Source organism: Toxorhynchites rutilus, chromosome 3 (genome assembly GCF_029784135.1).
Source record: "Toxorhynchites rutilus septentrionalis strain SRP chromosome 3, ASM2978413v1, whole genome shotgun sequence".
NCBI classification, from domain to species: domain Eukaryota; kingdom Metazoa; phylum Arthropoda; class Insecta; order Diptera; family Culicidae; genus Toxorhynchites; species Toxorhynchites rutilus.
In genome coordinates, this window is record NC_073746.1 from 18,540,676 (window position 1) to 18,560,112 (window position 19,437).

A 19,437-nucleotide genomic window follows, 5' to 3' on the forward strand; every position below is an offset into this window, starting at 1 on the left:
GGTCTTCGCTTTTTGCCTCTTGCTTTTGATATTTTTCCTTCAATCTGCTCGTTAGATAAATGTGTAAGCAGAGAAACACGTAACCGAAGGGAAAATAAAAGTATGTAAGACATTCCTCTTGGGAAGCAGGAGACTATTTACTCTCTCGTTTTCTGCTCCCGTTGGCACTGCTTGTGATATTCTCCTTGCCTCAACGCTTCCGATGGCTGGCAGGCGGAGACGGGCGCGTTCAGGTATTGATCCATGTTCAGCAAATAAGACCCCCCTCAAGCCCACCAACCTGTTCAGGCAGATCAATCGAACCGGAATAACGAACGACGACGGGACGGAACTTAAACATCGCAGGCATGCCCCCCGCCGTCTGCCGATCTGAACGGGGGTGCGTAACTTCGCATTAAAAAATGTTTTCTCCCGCTTCAACACCACCCTCATCACAACCCTAATGAGTTCCATTTATCGATATCAGCAGAAGTCTTTGATCTGAGAGCAGTTCGCAAGCTACGTTAGCCGTAGGAATAGAAAAAAAAATTTGAAGTTTGCAGATTTCATCTCATCAGAGCATGTCAAAGCGAACATCTGGAAATTCGCTGTAGCCATCGATGGATGAGATGGGTGAACTTTTGTGGGATTATTTTTGCTGACTCTAAAGTGGGAACTGTTTTCAGTTTACGTGACAATTGAGCTACTATCAAATGTTTCTCACCGTCAATATCTGGCAATCAACTGCAAAAATATATTTACTAACCGTATGTAAAATTAATGTCAGATGCAATTCATGGATATACCATTAATTAGTACGGTAGAAAATTACTATACATTGGTAGCATTTACCGAAAAATTCGTTATATTTACGAATTATTTATCTCAGTGTACAAACTAATGTCCACAAATTCAATGCATTTGTTTATACAATGAAAAAAGACAGATTCCAATCCACTTTTCTGTGAAATCAATCAGATAATTTTATTGGGTTTCAAAACATTCAAAATTTTCGTGTCAAACCTGTCGCTAACAAACAGCACGATACTTTGCCATTTTGTGAAGCTTTTGTCTAACAGCTGCTGTCGACTATAAACTTTGCCAATATTGGCAATATTTACCAGCGCGAGTGTAAGGGCTCGACCACTTTCACATTCGCATTTGTTTATGAACTAGAACTTGAACGATGATACATTGTCGATTCAATAGATAAATACATTAGTATCAAAGTGAGACGATACACGTGGTTTGTGATTGCGGATTTTTGCATTGAGAAAACATCAAGTCATATGAATATTTACGTACCATGGAAATGTGGTTTTTTTTAAAACGCCTTAGAAGTGGACAAGACAAATACGAATCAAAATGAGAAACAGTGCAAACAAGCATATCTGAAATCTTTCGGGAGGTGAGAGAGGGTAATTTTTGACGTAAAACTACGTCTTTCATTAAAGGTGTCAAATCAGAAAACAGGTCACGTTTTTATGGAATAAAGTTAACGTTAATAACTATTTTTGCCGTGAACTAATTTTGACAATTTACATACCAAACGAATCGGAAATTCCCTAAGATTTGTTTTTATGCTATACAATATAATCCCTTGGTGTGTAAACGGTTTAAATTTATGAAAACTAGAAGCATTTCCATTTTCTCATACATTTGTTCTGCTCATTTGGAAGCTTCCCTATCCATGTCGAGCAACGTATCGGTGATCAACGAAGGGGAATGATTGAAAGTCACAAACAAAGAAACAATGAAAAGAAGATAAAAAAGAACGAAGGGGAATGTTTTTCTAGAGCATAAATATTGGATCTCGTTGAGGCAAACTTTCAGTATCGTTCTAGGCAAACTTTCAGTATCGTTCTTGCAATGAACATCGCTTGTTCTTCCATGTTTTGCGTCATTACATGTCTTCGTTTCGGATCGAGCTGTGCACGCGACCAAATTACTTACTCGCTGATGTCCCTGGCATTACAATCAATACATCAAACTGACGCCATTTCATTAACGTTCTGAGCTACACAATTGTGTTGGAATCATCAAACTAGGTTAACTTCGGCTCGCCTAGAAAATAATTGTTCAGGAAATTTGTGTGTGATTTGGTTTCGCATGATAGTAGCAAAACTATCTCCACCAAGGACGACAAACTTCAACAAGGATTGCATTTGCGCTAATCTTTATCATAATGAAGTAATGCAACGTTTTTCGAGGTTATTGGGAATAACTAACAAAATTACTTCGTTTATTTAGTCACCAAGAAAGTAAATGTCGTTCTAGAGTTTTGTATGTGATTGGGTTTCACTTGCTAGTAGCAAAAATTTCTCTACTGAGGGTAACAGATGCGCTTGTCTCGAGCATGAGAAAGTATTTCAACTTTTTACGAGGCCGGTAATATTAACGTTCCTTATGAGAATAGCGCAAAATGATGAGAAGTGTTTATATTCTTAGTCGCTTCAAGCCTTCAATGTATGGCTCTGTATGCATGCTAAGTTGAACGCTTGTTTGATGCTGGTTGGTTTTCATTGTGCAAAGGTGCGATTCAACTGATACAATACTAAATAACATGTAGAAAGGTACTCAATACTTGTAAATATTGCTATTGTTGTGGTTTTCGTTCGGTGCCAAAGAAAGATTGATGTAGCGATGAGATGTGGGATAATGGTGCTGGTACAACAAGTATATAATCGTCTGTAGCCGAGTGTATGTCAATTGCGAAAAAAGTGACCGTAATAGAGTTCGAGCTAAATTTTCAATGCGTTAACATTAAACAAAGTGTGACATGCGATAAACTTGTGTATTGTTCCAAAGTTGTTAACAAGCGACTTGAACAAAATAACAGCGGAGTTCTACGTCAACAATGTGGTCGTGTCTTGGACACAACCTCTTATATTTTTTCATTGAAAAAACTCCTTCAATGCATATTAACATATAACTATATAAGTTCGTCTATCCATATGATCAAATTTCTATAGCAGAACTGTGATGTAGTCAATGAACTTTTTGAACTAAATATCGCTACAAAAGATGCACTAAAACAGCAATATAAGTTATAACAAGGCGGATATTGTCTTCCAAGGCGTCAATCGTATGCGGCCAATTGGCAACATCAAGATACTTTACATAGCCTCATGAGAATCAGTTCAATAGTGTTAAAACGCATACTTTTGAACAATTGTAGAATTCGTTTCATTACACGAAATTCATTGGGTTCATTACACCGTCTTTTTATGTGCTGTACATGATCTCCGGAATATATTTTCACTTAAAAATACTGTAATAAGATACAAACCGGTAGAGGTAATTCAATGCGCCCTAGGTATCATCCAATAAATGATTCCTTTGAATTTTTTCGAGCAAAATTACTGACATAAATTCTTAGTGTTGGATTAAAATAAGAAAGTTAATAGACTGCGATATCAACAATTAATCGAACCGAAATATGGCACTATTCGGGCAACGTAAATAGACAGTGACCAGGTATGCCAGAAGGGTACTCGCGTAAGTGTTAGTAAATAGTGTGCAAAATTATTAAGATTTGTATGGATTTTTGTGATGATTCGTAAATTAATGGAAAACGGATGGATATTTTCTTCTAAAAAATCTCACATTTGGTGTAAACATATATGTTTTACATAATTTTATGTATTTTATAGATATAAACTATATGGTTCATGGTAATATGGTAGAATGTACACAGCATTCACAATAAGATTTTTTTAATTTTTTTAGATGCTGGATCTGCTGGTTTATTAGCGGGTTTCTGCAGACGTTTGATGAACATTTTCTTAGCCTTCTCCTCTTTAATTTGTCTGTTGAGAGTGTTGATTCCTATATACGTGCGCAGCGGTATGAAATATTCGATCAGTTCAGCCGGAATATCGGGGCATTCATGCACCGCTTATTTTTGCAACTATTCCTTTTTCTTTAGAAATATTGTCCTTATGATACCTTCTGAAAAATTTCTCGAATAATCTTGCTTGTTCCATCCATTCCGTTGACGGTTGCATCAATCCGCCCAACGATAAGTGAAACACATAACTGTTTGGATAAGCATAATCGTGAAGGGTGAGTGGATAAGTGAAAATAACGCTCTCGAATTTTGTATGTGAGGTCTCCAACGTAAGGATGTTTTGTACGGAACTTTCTTGTGACAGCACCAACTACATACTCGAACCCATCATCTTCAGTAGTGAAGTTTGAATCATCTTCGTCATTTTCTACAAAAATCATGTTATGAACATCGTTTTCTTGTTCATCAGGTGCTTCAGAAACAGCTGTGTTTCCAGCGGAGCCTGTCGGTTTATGTTCTTTCAATACATCCAACACTAGATATCCTTCTCCGGAGTATTTGTCTTTCGTAGATTGACCTGATGATATAGACTGTAAACTTTTACCAAGTATAATCAATCTCAATCGATATAAAAACTGCAATGAAGACGGATGATCATTTCCTCCACCTCTCGTTCTTATCATCGAAAAAAGGTTCTCGAGAGCATCTTGATTTAACTTTGCGGTGATAATGTAGTTTATTCTAAACCTTTCCTTCATATCGTCAAATAATTTGTGTAGCGAAAATGTGGACATCAAAATAGCCTTTTGAAAGAGCTGTAATGCAGATAAATTATTAAAGCTACGAAAACAACGCCAAATTTAATATTTACCTGCATACACCATTTATCGATCGGGAGAACGGTACTCATAAGCTCCACAATTGAATCCAAAGCTTCATCATGCTCACTACGACACAATCCGTATGGTCTTTTCAATACTTGACTCTCATTTGGACTATGTGAATTCATAACACCCCACCAATTATTCACGATACGAATGAAATTCGCTAGTCGTTTTGCTTCTGTTGTACCAATCCTGCGCTGCAGCGCCACGGCACACTTTCGAGATAGAAGCTTGGCAGCCCAGGCAACATTCTGGCGTTGACTTTTCTGACACGTCAAGTATTCTTCCCTAATAAAAAACAGGAAGTGGGTTATATCTATGGTATAACCGCAAGGTTGACGTAGGACTATCGTTGATTTAGATATCATTTGTTTGAAGTTGAATCTGAATTCATTTTGAATGAATGAATATTTGGGGGACTTCGAAAACGAGAGCGTTACGTTGGAGGCACAAGGTTTTATGCATCCAATATTGGATACGGAAATATCCTACTGATGGGGAAGAATAATCTTCAGAAGCTATCCTGTTAATTGCGATTGATTGAAAAATCACAAAACCAAATGGATTTGGTCACAGTGTTACACAGTGTTCACATGAATGTAATTTTAAATTCCCAGAGGAACTGGCAGATTATTTTCAGTAACGATTAGATATTACCACATTTTCCTCGATACTGGAAGCCCACCAGTGCCACCAGTGATTATTTTCCGGATCTTTCTCGATGCTGAATGGCATCCAAACGGAAAGAATTCCGTGCGTGTATGTGTGTGTGTAGCGGCTGCTTCGAGATCTTCCCGGGGAACCGTTTGTGGCATCATTCTCCTCCTGATGGATTCCCTTCTGGCCTAAGGTGCACAAACAGGCTCTTGGTGACACCGGTCATTCGCGCTTTCATGATAAACGAAGAGCTTCACCACAACAGCGACAACATGCTCCAATCGCTGTTCAATTAGAACTGAGTGGATTTCCGAGCGGCGCTCGCTTATATACCGATTGGTGATTTCAATAGCCTGTTTTGAAAGCAGTTTTAAGACTATTGAAACAAGTTTTTGGATCAGAAGGTAACAAGTATAGAACGCGTAGACATTTTATCTTTCGAATGAAGTGATTATCATACCATTTCGTTCAGTTGTTGAGGAGCTATTAACGCTCAAAATCTCGGTCTCCGGCGTAACGCTTTCGTTTTCGAAACTTTGATTTTACACCCCGGTATAGAAATGAAAGACGTAGTCCTACGTCAAAAAAGTGTCGGATATTTCAACAGCATTTCTGGCCACTAGGTTCCATAGAAGATGGTGTTTAACGATGTTTCCATCAGACAGCAAAAATCCCGTATCGTTAAGGCGATTACGTATCAATTTTAGAACATGGGGGGCGTCCGCAAACAGATTTAACTTTCGCTTGGTTTGTGGATGAATAAGGAATGTTTTTTTGTTCTTCAAATCGACGTCTGACCAAATACCAACGTTGCCTCCACCACAGTCTGATACGGCAGCTACTACCTCGAACCCAGCTTCGTAAGCCTTAGTGACAGCCTCCATGAACAATAACTTTGTCATCGAAACGTTAAAGGACGCATAAAACGGTTGCTTCCTATTTCCGAAAAGTCCCCTGAGCATCATGATCTGCAGGAACAAAAATAATTGATATGCTTCTAAGTTCAGCACTGACAAAAATGTTCTGTTTATTTGAAATTGAATAATGGAATAAATTACCTGCACTTTAGTATGACAACCCAACACATCATCGTGCTTCTTGTCGTACTCGTACACTTTACTGACCGACATCTCATCGTAAAGCAGCACACATACTTTTTCAAATTCGGACATGTTTTGGGATCTGGCTTTGAGCATCATTAATACTTCTTCCAAAAATCCTTTTCGAATATCTATTCTAGATGCGTACTGTCGGAGGCAACTTGATCCAGGAAGTGGCATACCAAGATTTTTAGTGAGATAATCGTATCCAGACAAACCGAAGGATCGCAAAGAAAATCCTTTTGATAACTCCTCAGTATTCCAATTAACTCGCTGTTTACGCCTAGCAGCAAATCTGACTGATTTCTGGTGATCTTGGAGGATAATTTTTCGCGAGCTTTGTCAATGACATATTTTTCATTAACTTCTCTCTGATCGCGAGAGATTTTTCCTAAGTTGGTCACTCGTCTCTTTTCTTCCATGAGCTGTTGGTGCAGTATCGATATTGTATCATCCTTCTTCCGAAGCTGCTCCTCTAAATCTTGGATCCGTACTTCCATATTACAGTGGGGAACATTAGTATCGGTTGATGAACTTGAATCATTCATACTTGATGTAAATTGTTTGCTAAGAGCATCAATTTGTTCGCAAGATCGGTTTCGTTGTTGTTGCCTTGTAACAGATGGATTTGGGGCTGTCCACATACCACGTGGACAGAAAAAGCATGATTTTAGACACCCCCTTCCCCCTCCGTGGACAAGCGTGGACATTCCTTATACCCCTCCCCCTGTTGTCCACGTGAACATTCCTCCGGTTATCGATTGTAAGCTTATTCTCGAGTATTTTTATTAAAGCTGGCTGGCTGTTTGAGTTTTAAAAAAATCAGACAATGAAATCAAGTATTTTGTTTGAAAACAGAATTTTATCGTGTAAACATCAATGACTTTCGCTTTTACAGGTTCGGTAGTGCCTGATGGCTATAATGAACCTAGTAAAAACAAAACATCTGCAGTATCATCGTGATCAATGATTCCGTTGACCTACAACCCTTAATTGTTAAACCATGCTAAATATTGTCCTGAAAAATTCGTACCGGTTCTAAGGAAAAAACCAAAAGCATATTTTTGTAGACATACATCTTTTCGATCATAGATGCACCGTTTTTTCCTGAATATTTCAACATCCTTTATGCAACATGAGAATTCCATCCCCTCAGACCTTATGCTATGCAGTAAGTTGAAGTTCTTACAAGAATCTTAACAGTTAATAATCTGAAGATGCAATATCTAGTGTGTAAGGCGGGTGGAGTTTTAGAAGTGCCCTAGAAGTGTTCTGGATTGTTGATTTTCATACGTTCAGCTGCTAGCAGTACTTGTTGGAATTCATCGAAACTAGTTGCTTGGTAGAAGCTTATGATACAGATTTTCTTCCAGTCCTACCAGACCCAGCCATAACTTTCTTCAAGCGAAACCCTGCTTCGGGGTTCCATTCACTTGCTAAGATTTATTTTAACTCAACATTCTTGTAAATGATTTGCCCTTTACAATTCGCTACAAATATGTATTTTCGTCGCGTTTATGAAACGAATCGCAGATTGAGATAAGTCCCTTCAAGTGTTTTTCGGTAAAATAAACCCTTATTCCGGAATCTTTTCGGATTTGAAATTAGCACAATGTAGCCTTTTTTAAAAGGGTATTCTAGTCTAGAAATGAAAAAAAAAAACATTTTTTTTTCTTCATATTTCTCTTATTCAGACATTTAAGAATACATGTTTTTTTCAAACTGGCTTACACGATATCTCAAGTTCTACTTATCCGATCTATGTTTATATGAATACAATCTGTATGTACCTTTCTATAAAACAATCATAATTTCGTTACATTACTATTTTTAAGAAATCAATTAACTTAAAAAAATGTTTTAAACAGCATTTCTTTCTTCAAATTTCCGCCATTTTATTAAAAACACGTTTTTGACTTGTCCGAGGTTCATGCGATGGTGGCATCTTTACTGATTCAGAATCTGTTTGATTTGTTTGTTTCAGAGAACCAGAAGTGCTGGAATCTTGTACGCCATGGCACAACTTTTTTTTGAACCCCCTCACTTGATCAGCTTCTAATTATGGATATATTTTTTTCCGTTCAATTTTTGTTTTATTGTTGAAAGATAGATCAACAAATAGTGATATAATGGATGGTAAAAATATTCTGTTTTACTTTTTCGTAGCACGAAGAAACGTCCGAAATTCGTGTCTCTATCCACCTTCATCTGATCGAGCCAATCCCTATCGGATTGTACAAATGTTCTTCTTCTTCTTCAATGGTACTAACGTTCCTAGAGGAACTTCGCCGTCTCAACGTAGTATAACTTGCGTCATTTTTATTAGTACTTAGTTAAGATTTCTATGCCAAACACAAATACAAATGTTGCAACCTTGAAATGCAGAATGCAAAAGTTTATTTCGTTCGGATATGTCAAATCCGATCGGGTTCCGTAATATGGGTTAATATGTAGTCCAAGCATTGTTGCATGTTTGCATGTTGCATGCATGTTTTTCTTGATGTTTCGTTTCTGCGATTTCGGTGATTTTCGACATCTGTAGCGAATCTACTATTGGTGCACCCGTGGCCGAGTGGTTAGCGTCTCACATTATCATGCCGGGTGTTCGGGTTCGATTCCCGTTCTGGCCAGAGGCTTTTTTCGTCAAAGAAATTTCCTTCGACTTGCACTGTGATCACGCGTATTCTAGAGCTTGCCCCTCGGAATACATTCAAGGCGTGTTATTTGGCTTAGAAAATCTCAACTAAGTATTAATAATTGACGCTAGTTAATGCATACGTTGAGACGGCAAAAGTTCCACAGGGAACGTTAACGCCATTCAAGAAGAAGAAGCGAATCTACTAATCCATGTGCATGAAAGATTAATCTTTTCTTTTAATTAATCAGCAGTAGCAGCATGAACTTTCCAGACAACTCAAGAGGAGCTTATTACAAAAATTACCAGACATCAATAAAGAACAACATCATTGCAAGAAATAGATCTCCAGAGATACGGCGCGTACACTCATGGAAGAATTTGTTGTTCGTTTCAATGTTTAGAAATCCTTGGGAGTTCTCGAAAAAAAAACCAAACAGTTTTGTCATCAAGAGCAAAAGCTGAACTCAACCCGCACTTAAGTCGTGATGTTTGGTACTACAAAAAATCCAATATTCTTTGTGTTATTGGGTGTCTTTATCCTGGTGGATTTAATGGGTCTCTATTATCGATTGGAATAAATTGGACCCTAGTTCATGTGCGTTACCTTCAGACTATACTTTCCAGGAAAGAGGTTCAGTCATATGACAAAAAATATGGATGTTTGACCGAGCAGCACTCTCAGGCAGTTCAGTATTTTTATTGATGAATACTGAGTACTCAGGGCGGGCGTGAAGTTCAAAAAATCGTGTAAATACAAAACAGATCTCATTCAATTCCGACTACTAATTGAATGTTTTACTTTAAAAAATACTTAGCGTGTCCACGTGGATATTATCAAAACCCCCTCCCCCCTGACCGTGGACAAGCGTGGACATTTTCGTAACCCCTACCCCCCCTAAAGTTGTCCACGTGGTATGTGGACAGCCCCTTTCTAATACTGGGAACAGCTGAAACAAAACTGAATTGATATAATTGTTATTTTTCCATTTGTTGGGAATCGATGGAATGAGATTGATTCCCATGAGTTTGACTCGGTTTTTTTCTTTCTCGGATGCTTGCTGTTACACTTCGGAACATAGCACTTCGACATTTTTGTGAGGTTTAATTCATGCACTTTCTGAAAACAACCCGATGATGATAGATCACTTTTCACTTTGTTTTGTCTCCGAGTTCACTTTCGCGTGAAAATATAGACGAGAAAACGCGTTTAAATAAGGAAAATTTACAAATTTGTTTGAGATTCCGAACAAAACACCGCAATTCTGCATGCTATTGTATCTGTGTGAGTAATTTTTGTGCATGATACAAAAAATCTGGTTCACCTGTAGTATATGTCAAACCACGTTGCTATTCGGGTAACATTCGCCATTTGCAGTAACGGTTCAGCCACGTTGACACGAACCACATTAAGCGCATCATTATTATTACATTATCTTAACGTAAGAATTCATACTTATCGGAATTTCCCCAACGTATGCCACGAACCTGGTCGCCCTGGTCGTAAAGGTGTGAGAGGTACAAAACGGTTTGCCTCATGTGACCATTTTGACGTAGGACTACGTCTTTCATTTCTATACCGGGGTGTAAAATCAAAGTTTCGAAAACGAAAGCGTTACGCCGGAGACCGAGATTTTGAGCGTTAATAGCTCCCAAACAACCGAACGAAATGGTATGATAAACACTTCATTCGAAAGATAAAATGTCTACGCGTTATATACATGTCACTTTTTGATCCAAAAACTTGTTTCAATAGTCTTCAATTTGCTTTCAAAACAGGCTATTTAAATCACCAATCGGTATATAAACAAGCGCCGCTCGGAAATACACTCAGGTATAATTGAACAGCGATTGGAGCTTGTTGTCGCTGTTGTGGTGAAGCTGGCGGTGAAGTTCATCATGAAAGCGCTGATGAACGGTGTCACTGTTTGTGCACGTTAGGCGAGAAGGGAATCCATCAGGAGGAGAGTGATGCCACTGAAAAAGCGACCAAGAAAGTACCAGTATCGAAAAACGGTTCCGTTTGAGGCATCGGAGCAGCCGCCACATACACATACACACGCGCGGAACTCTTTTAGTTTGGTTTGTTATACAGCATCGAGAAGAATCTGGTTGCTGAAAAATATTCTGCCAGTTCCCCTTGGAATTAAAAATTACATTCAAGCGAAAGAGTTTATTTTAATGTTTTCTATTCATATAATATTGCGATTAAATGCATTTCGTGTTGTGTTTTTTCAATCAAGTGCAATTAACAGGAAAGCTTCTGAAGATTATTCTTCCCTATCAGTAGAATATTTTCGTATCCAATATTGGGTGCACAAAACCTTGTGCCTCCAACGTAACATATTTATTCATTCGGAATGGATTCAGATTCAACTTCAATCAAATGATCACTAAATCAACGATAGTCCTACGTCAACTTTGCGGTTATAACACAGATATAACCCACTTCCTGTTTTTTTTCTCATCCACCCACCCTTCATCAATATAGCCTCGCCGAGGACCATGGCGTCGGCAGAAATTCCAGACGGAAACGGAAGTCCTACTTTGCACTGCATTCGTTCGCCAAACATGCATCCTCTCCTTCCTTCGAGCGACTCACTCATTAACTATCGCGGTGCAGGAGCGGTCTGTTTCACGTCAACTACGGCACCAGCAGCAGTCACCGCGTGTTCGAGTTACTACTGCTCATGCCCTTATCGTTGGCGCTTAGTCAGAGCGGAGGATCTGCTTGGCACTATTGTACTGTTTTTCCTTCCCGCATACCGCTGCCGTGTACACACATATAACCTCTTTAAACTATTAATTAAAATTTTAAACATACAACGTCGGGTAACGTGAAACTACGCCAAGATGGTGGATACTTACGTTTGCGATCGATTATTTCTTTTTCAAATTATAGTCTGGTGGGAGTTGCCAAGTGAAAACGGTGCTCGACTGTAGTATCAGGTGCAGGTTCGGAAAATTTTATGAGAAAGTTGACACATTAAGCTCCAATGTGTTGACGCAGGAGGCGGTATGGAAGCGCCAGTAAATATAAATGACTGCAATTTGAAAACCGGCACCCTCTCGAGGTTCATTATTACACGACACAACAACAGCTGTCGGGAAGCGTTGAAAGGGGGAGGGTAATTTTACCTCACTCTGGCACAGTTATGGGGATGTGTGTCTACCTGATGCATGACGGGGACGACGTTGACGATGTGAGCTTGAAAATTGTTAAACGTACCATTGGGTGTAATGAAGTGGTGTTCTATGAACATAATGGTTGGCTGATGCATCCTGTCTGCTTGGCGAAGCAATGATAATGATGATGATGGTGATGACGACGACGATGCCATGATGTTAAGTCTTCAATCCAGATGAGGTACCTATTTTGTGTCCTTTGTCACCCGCTCGCTTGCCAGTGATGGCAGATAACTTAATCTTTGAAGGGGTCAAAATCAGAGGGAAAAGTGGGTGTCAATAGCAACTTGATCTGGTCGTGTCGCTCCACACCATAGATTTATAGGTAGTCACGATTTTAATTAGGTGAATAATTGTGGAATTCCGAGTTCTCATCAGTATTCCATCAAGCTCGGAAAATGTTCAATAGCAATAGCGCGTTGCTTCATTGTTCTGTTCGCGGATCTGAGAATTCCATCGGGGAAATGTGGGAATAAGTCGCTTTCAGCGTTGGATGTTGAGCTGCCAAACAACATATATTCATATCAGAGCGGAAACGCTTACATTCCGCCTGTTAGTAGCACACAATTAGTACATTCTTCTAGCATCTAGGAAAGCAACGATCCGCGAACCACGAGAGTTCTAGGGTTGTGGTGACGAGCCTACCCCAGCGTCTCACCGAGATACCCAGGATACAATGAGAGAACATTTACGGGCAGAAATTGCTTCGCCAAACGTTTGCGCAAATTCTTAAAATGTGACAGCTCACCAAATTTCCATCGGAGCGGAACGCCGAAAAATAGGAGATTGGATTAAAGCTCAATAATCACGAAACGTGCCCAAATAGTGCAAAACGGTCACGTACTCCGCACCGACATGTAACTGTCAACTGTCTTTGCGCTTATGTTCAACCGTTCCCTTATCGCGGTAGCTTCATCTCGAGAGGCAGTCAGCCAGAGTCGGATGTTACACGTACAGTTCATCGTACATGGTTCTCAACTCAGCCGGAAAATCGCAATCGGTGCTGATCGGCAATAATAACATACACACACACACACTCAGTTGGTGTGTATGTTTGTACGCAACAGAAAGCGATTCGATTGACCGGGAAATCTCCCTTCGCTCTGTTAACTTGCTCCAGCTACTACGGGTAGGGATGGTCCACACGAAACAATCGTTCGGGGGAGGGTGGTAATCAAAATGAGTAAATCCAATAACAACCGGCGAGATGATTGTTTTCGTGCGAAAATCCCACAATCTCTGTTCTGCGTGCTCTGGTTGGCGGGACGAGACACGACCAAAGAAAAACTTTTAATTAAAAGAATTATTTGTTTTTGCACATTTGAATCAAATTGCGTGCGTCTCTCGAGTGATTGCGAAAATTTAAAACGTTGCTTTCGGGTTCGCTACTATTGACAGTTTTGACTAACAATGTATTTACCATTCGTTCCATTTCAGATGCATCATCCAATCCAGATGAAACCTGCCGACAGTGAAAACAGGAATGGTAAGTGCCGACTTCAATAATCTTCGCAATAATTACGTAATTAAAGGAGTTATATTCATAGCTCTCATCGAATCGATTCAAACTCGTTTCAATTAAAATTGATTCGCTTTCCAGCGCTTCTAGGCATACCCAGTCTCTGAATACCCCAACTTGGACCATCATCAACACAAGCTTGCGTTCGAATTAAAATTTAATTGTCGTTTCGCCGGAGCTATCACGTTTTCCCACTCCTAGCTTCTACGTCTTTGGAAACAATCTAGCTTTATCACGTTCTTGAAACCGACAACTGGAAACTCAGGACATTCGGTTCGTTCATAATGGGCCCCAAAAATCGATGCTCATTGTCGAGCTACAGAATGATTATTTTCACGACAGCCTCACCGTTGATCCTTTGTTTTCCCTCGGGTCGATAAAAATGCGAAATAATTACCATTTGGTGCGAGCCATTAAAATTAAGAATAATTTCTCACCTTTTGTGGTGATTGTTGGTACGAATTCAGATCAGACGATAACCCGAAAAGGCAATGAGAACCAAAAATGTGCCATTTATGGAAAACAATCGGTTCCTTTTAATACATCCTCAAATCAGAGAGGCTTCCCCTTAGTATTGATCGCTCACATATAGCTGAACCCGTGTAATTGGTATTGTGCATGAGGAGCGCACAAATTAATTGAAATCACTCAATTACGCCTTACGCCCCTTATCGTTTTCTTCATTTCCGTACAATGGTTCCGGTATTGCGTTCGCACCGCTCTCCCTTCTCTCCCATCGTGGCCATCGTGGTGAAATCGGTATCGAGCTGATTGGCTCCATGCTTGTAGCGGATGATATTGAGCCCCTTCCACACGTTTCCCTCTGGGCGCGGTAGAGTCGGGGAAATACTGCCGACTTAGAGTTGTACGAAAGAAAAGATGGAAAGCTCCGACGAACTGGATGATAATTGAATATTTCAAATTTCCGCTGCGAACGTGTTGTCTGCTGTGGAGGGTGAGGTGGAACCGAGGGTTCACACTTGAAGCGTTCGGTGACTTCTTTGGGTTTAATTTACCGGGGGGAATTGATAGAGATCGATATGTTCAACATATGATACAATACTTGACGCATGGATACAATGTGTAGCCTACTAGATAATTCCAAGGCTCTTGAGTTCATCAAATGCATGTTAGCTTAGAAGCTTATTGTGTTTCTATTCAATGTTATTGATAAGCATATTTTTTCCGACTTCTAGAATAGTATAGTCCTTCCTTAAACTTAAACTTTCTTAAAATTGTTAAATTTGGAGCGCCTATTGCTCAATCTTTTCTTGATGGATTCACAAAATGTTCGAAGCAATCGATTTGAATGCTTTCTAGCAATCTCTAGCAGCGTAAATCATCGTTAAATTTTCAATAGGTAATATGTCGGAATAGGGTTGAAATGAAAGCCGACAGTGGCTGCAGAAAAAGATATGAACAAAAATTAAAATAATGGAAAAGATGTTAGCGGCGAAGCTCTTTTTTGAATCTGAATTTGTGATTCTGATTATTCCGTCATGCAATGCAATGCAATGAGTGCAATCACGATGCAATGAGTTGACCTAACATGGGATTCGTTCAGACTCTCCTCCTACACAGTAAATAAAATTGAATTCGAGAAGTACTCCATTCAATCAATAATCCAATAAATTTTGGGCCTTACAAAGCTCACTCGGTCTGCTAGTAAATAATAATTTCATAGTTATTCTTATCCTCTCGCATACTTGAGGACTGATGTAGAAAAGAATGCATAACTTTAAACAGCTGCAACTCCCAAACCAATGGCGCAATTATAAAAAAGCTTAACAAAATTGAGAAGGAAATTTAATTGCTGATTGAACTGATACTTATACAATATACACATTTTATTTTTTGCAGAACTCTTCTATCTTCAAAGGCATGCCTTCCATTAGGGACTTTACTGTAGTTTTGGATATCTCCCTGATTGCGATTAACTACGAAATTCTGCAATGTTTTCGATTCGTCTCTTTATTGACTTAAAGTTTCTTATTTTTCAACCGTATGAAGCTCAGAAAAGTTAGGCGGATCCAAAATCCAAAATCCAAAATCTCATTATTGCCTTCATACCATTTCAAAGTTGCTTTGGCATAATGACATGAAGCCATATCTGGCCAAAAGAATGTACACTGAGAGGAATAGTTAGTAAATACGACGAATTTTTTGACACATGTTACCAATTCTCTAGTCAAAGAAAAATGGTAGGCACAAACGTCAAACAAACTACGATTTGTTGGTCCAACATTGGTGCAATATCAGTGAAAATTTTGCTTCTCATTTGTGAGAGATAATCATCAGGGATAATAAAAATGTTTTTTAATAATTATTTTTAATTTAAAAAATTCTATTTGATTACATTTAACTCCACATACTTAGAATACATTATAATAATAATATATAACTTATTCTATGAGCAGCGTACACGAGGAAAGTTCCCGTTCCTCTTCCTGCTGCATCGCTCTAGTTTGCATTATTTAGGGAGTGTCGGTAGCACCAGCACGTTTCATCCGCATTTTGTTCTCTCGTGTCTCTATGAAGAAAAGAAATACATATGTTAATAATATTAAATATGTATATATGTAATGAAACGTATCATCAACAAAATGCTTACCTCCGAATCGCTGCATCTCCAAAATAGAAATGGCGATTGCAAAGTGCGCACATCACAGATGTTAAGTATGACAAAAAAACAAAGTTACTAATGGTATGAAGTAAAATCTACGAATCTCTGGTAGGAACGTTCATTGCGTCTGACATCGCTTTTACGCAATTTTGGTAATATTTACAAAACATTTGTATATTTTACCAATGTTTTGGCTACTAAAGATTTGGTAGCTGCTTTTACTAAACTATTTCTCCAGTGTAGACACATTCTGTTTCCTTAATAGACGCAATTGTAGGCACTCTTTATAATAAATTCCAGAATTTATACTTCCAGTGGTTACAAATGATTTGTTTTTGGTAACACAACGTGTTACTCCCTTGGCCGAGTGGTTAGCGTCACAACTAACATGCCGAGTGTTCGGGTTCGATTCCCGTTCTGGTCGGGGGAATTTTTCGTCAAAGAAATTTCCTCCGACTTGCACTGTGATCACGCGTATTCTAGAGCTTGCCACTCAGAATGCATTCAAGGCGTGTTATTTGGCATAGAAATCTCAACTAAGTACTAATAAAAATGACGCAAGTAATACTACGTTGAGACGGCGAAGTTCCTCTAGGAACGTTAGTGCCATTGAAGAAGAAGAAGAACACAACGAAAAATCGACAAAACCAGGAACTTTTTGCGTTGATATCTCCCCGTTACGCTGAATAAAATTTCAGGTCAGGGAGTTGAGAGAAATTACACAATACAAAAATTTCGTCTTCCATAATACAGCTTTTTTCTCAAAAAACCTAATTTGAACTTTTTTTTTTGTTTCTATGTTTTATGTTGCGTTTCGATCAGTAACTATCTGAATTATGAATATCTTCAGGCCTGCACTGGCTTTCATTCACCGAGCTGTTCTCTCACTACAATTCTGTTTTACCGCTGTTTTATGATTAGGGAGTCAGGATTTCTCTGTAAGCAAACTTTTTTTGACGTAGGACTACGTCTAACCGGAAGATATAGGGGGTGAAATGGAAATCTAGGCACTGAACAAGTAAGAAAAAATGCAAGATTTGGAACGCTTATAACTAGAGCATTTCTCAATAGATCGCAATGGTTTTGGCATCAATTGATAGGAAATATATCTACGCATCTATCATAAAGAATAACATTTCATTTTTCTTGAGATAAATAATTGAATAATTGTGAAATATCAAGCATTGTCCAAATGCACTATGTGCCCATTTTTTATTGATCCATTTTGTCCTCCTCAAATGGTACCGACCAAAACGGGCAACCAGAGCAGCAGCGAAATAGAATGAAGCACGATTGGAAAGGAAAAAGAAAAAAATGAACGAAACATTGGTCGCTGTCTGACACATGCGTAATTCTCGAGCCAGCCAGTCAGCTTAAAAATCCCCGCTCCGTTGCCGTAACGATCATTCTCATTCAAACCGTACACCACATCGGTTCGCATCAAAACACTTCAACAAACCAACCCAAGCAGCCATGTCTGGACATGGCAAAGGAGGAAAAGTGAAGGGAAAGGCAAAATCCCGCTCGAACCGTGTTGATCTGGAGTTCCCCGCAAGGGTAGCTAGGCCGAGCGCGTTAGTACCAGTGCACCAGTCCACCTAGCCGGCGTTATATAGTTTCGTCCGTCGAAGTGATCGAGTTGGCTGGTAAAGCTGCCCGCGACGATAAGAAAACCCGCATTCAGAACAGAACACATTCGGTTCGGTGGACATCAAGACAACAACAGGCAGTTGCAGCGAGTGGCAAACGCAATCGCAAAACGGCAGCTGGTAGCAGAAGAAAAAAGTTTGTTCTTTATACAATCTGCTTTGGTGGCAAATCCAGAATTAGGCGGGATCGAGGGCGTTCGAAATGGTTTTTTTCAAAACCACGAGTACTAAGTTTTCTAAAATTCCATAAAAAAACACGGCGCTTATCAGGGCCATTAAACCTTTCAAAAAAGAGTTTACGAAATACAGTTCAATGCTTTCTAAAATAATATCCAAAATAATAATAAAACACAAATTGATTTTTTCATAATTTGTTTGCCAGTATATGATGAGTATGTGAATTTGGCAGTTGTTCTGAGCTTATTTATGGATGGGGACTTTCCCGATTATTCAATATTCATTAATTTTTAAATTGCTTCTAGATTGAAAGTACAGTAATTTACATTTAGCTCGACATTCAGCTAATTGGACGGACCTGTAATGCGACATATTTAGTTGGACATTTTTGTAAACATAAAGTTCGAGGTCCAAATTATGACCCCACATCGAAAGTCGACACTGTACCACTGTCATCGCAAATGTTCAATTACAGGTTAAAATCGCCTCCAATGCGACACTGAGTGGTGTTTCGGCACGTCGCATTAAATGTAATTTACTGTACAACATGTCACAAGCTGGATGGGAAGAAATTTTCCAACTGTGTAAGCTGTGGCGAGTGGCAAACGCAATCGCTAAACAGGAAGGTTTAGCCGAACAAGATGGGGATATCGAGAGATAACAAAACAATAAACTCTTTAGATTGAAGATAATTTTGTGATCCTGAAAAGGACCCTTTTTAGCCTGCATGTGAATCCAACGAGCGAACAAATCGTAATGAATGTATTTTTTTGCCATCGCTGCCTTTTAACGCTCTTTCGTTCGTCTCGTTGGACTCGCCCCTTTGGCTTAGTCTGCTGATTTGTCTCTATCCTGTGAGTGTGTACCGCTAGAGTACAAAAGGCGCGGATCCGCTGAAAAATATATCATTCTCTTTCAAACCGTAAATCAGTGTGGTTGTGTGGCATCGTTTCACATCACATCGCATCAACGGATTGGTGCCGGAGCACCAGTATACCTAATAGCGGTTATAGAATTTCGGCCGCCGGAGTGCTCGAGTTGCTTTGCAAAGCTGCTCACAACAATAAGAAAACCCGCCTACAGAACAGAGCACATTCGGTTCGGTGGCAACAACTAGTTTCAGCGAGTGGCAAACGCAATCGCAAAACGGCAGCAGGTAGAAGAAGGAAAAAGTTTGTTTATACAGACTGCTTTGGTGGCAAAACCAGCCACCGTAAAACACGGCGCTTTCGAGGGCC

The 19,437-nt window shown here is 39.3% G+C and overlaps 1 protein-coding gene across 6 annotated transcripts in view; it reads left to right on the forward strand.

Annotated features, from left to right (window-relative positions):
• The window catches only part of LOC129776205 (CUGBP Elav-like family member 2), an 852,400-nt gene that overhangs the window by 537,317 nt on the left and 295,646 nt on the right, over nt 1-19,437 (forward strand). For all 6 annotated transcript variants that reach the window (XM_055781709.1, XM_055781708.1, XM_055781712.1 and 3 more), the window contains one exon: nt 13,669-13,717. In XM_055781709.1, coding sequence (XP_055637684.1) covers nt 13,669-13,717 — 49 coding nt within the window. The remainder of the gene's footprint in view (nt 1-13,668; nt 13,718-19,437) is intronic.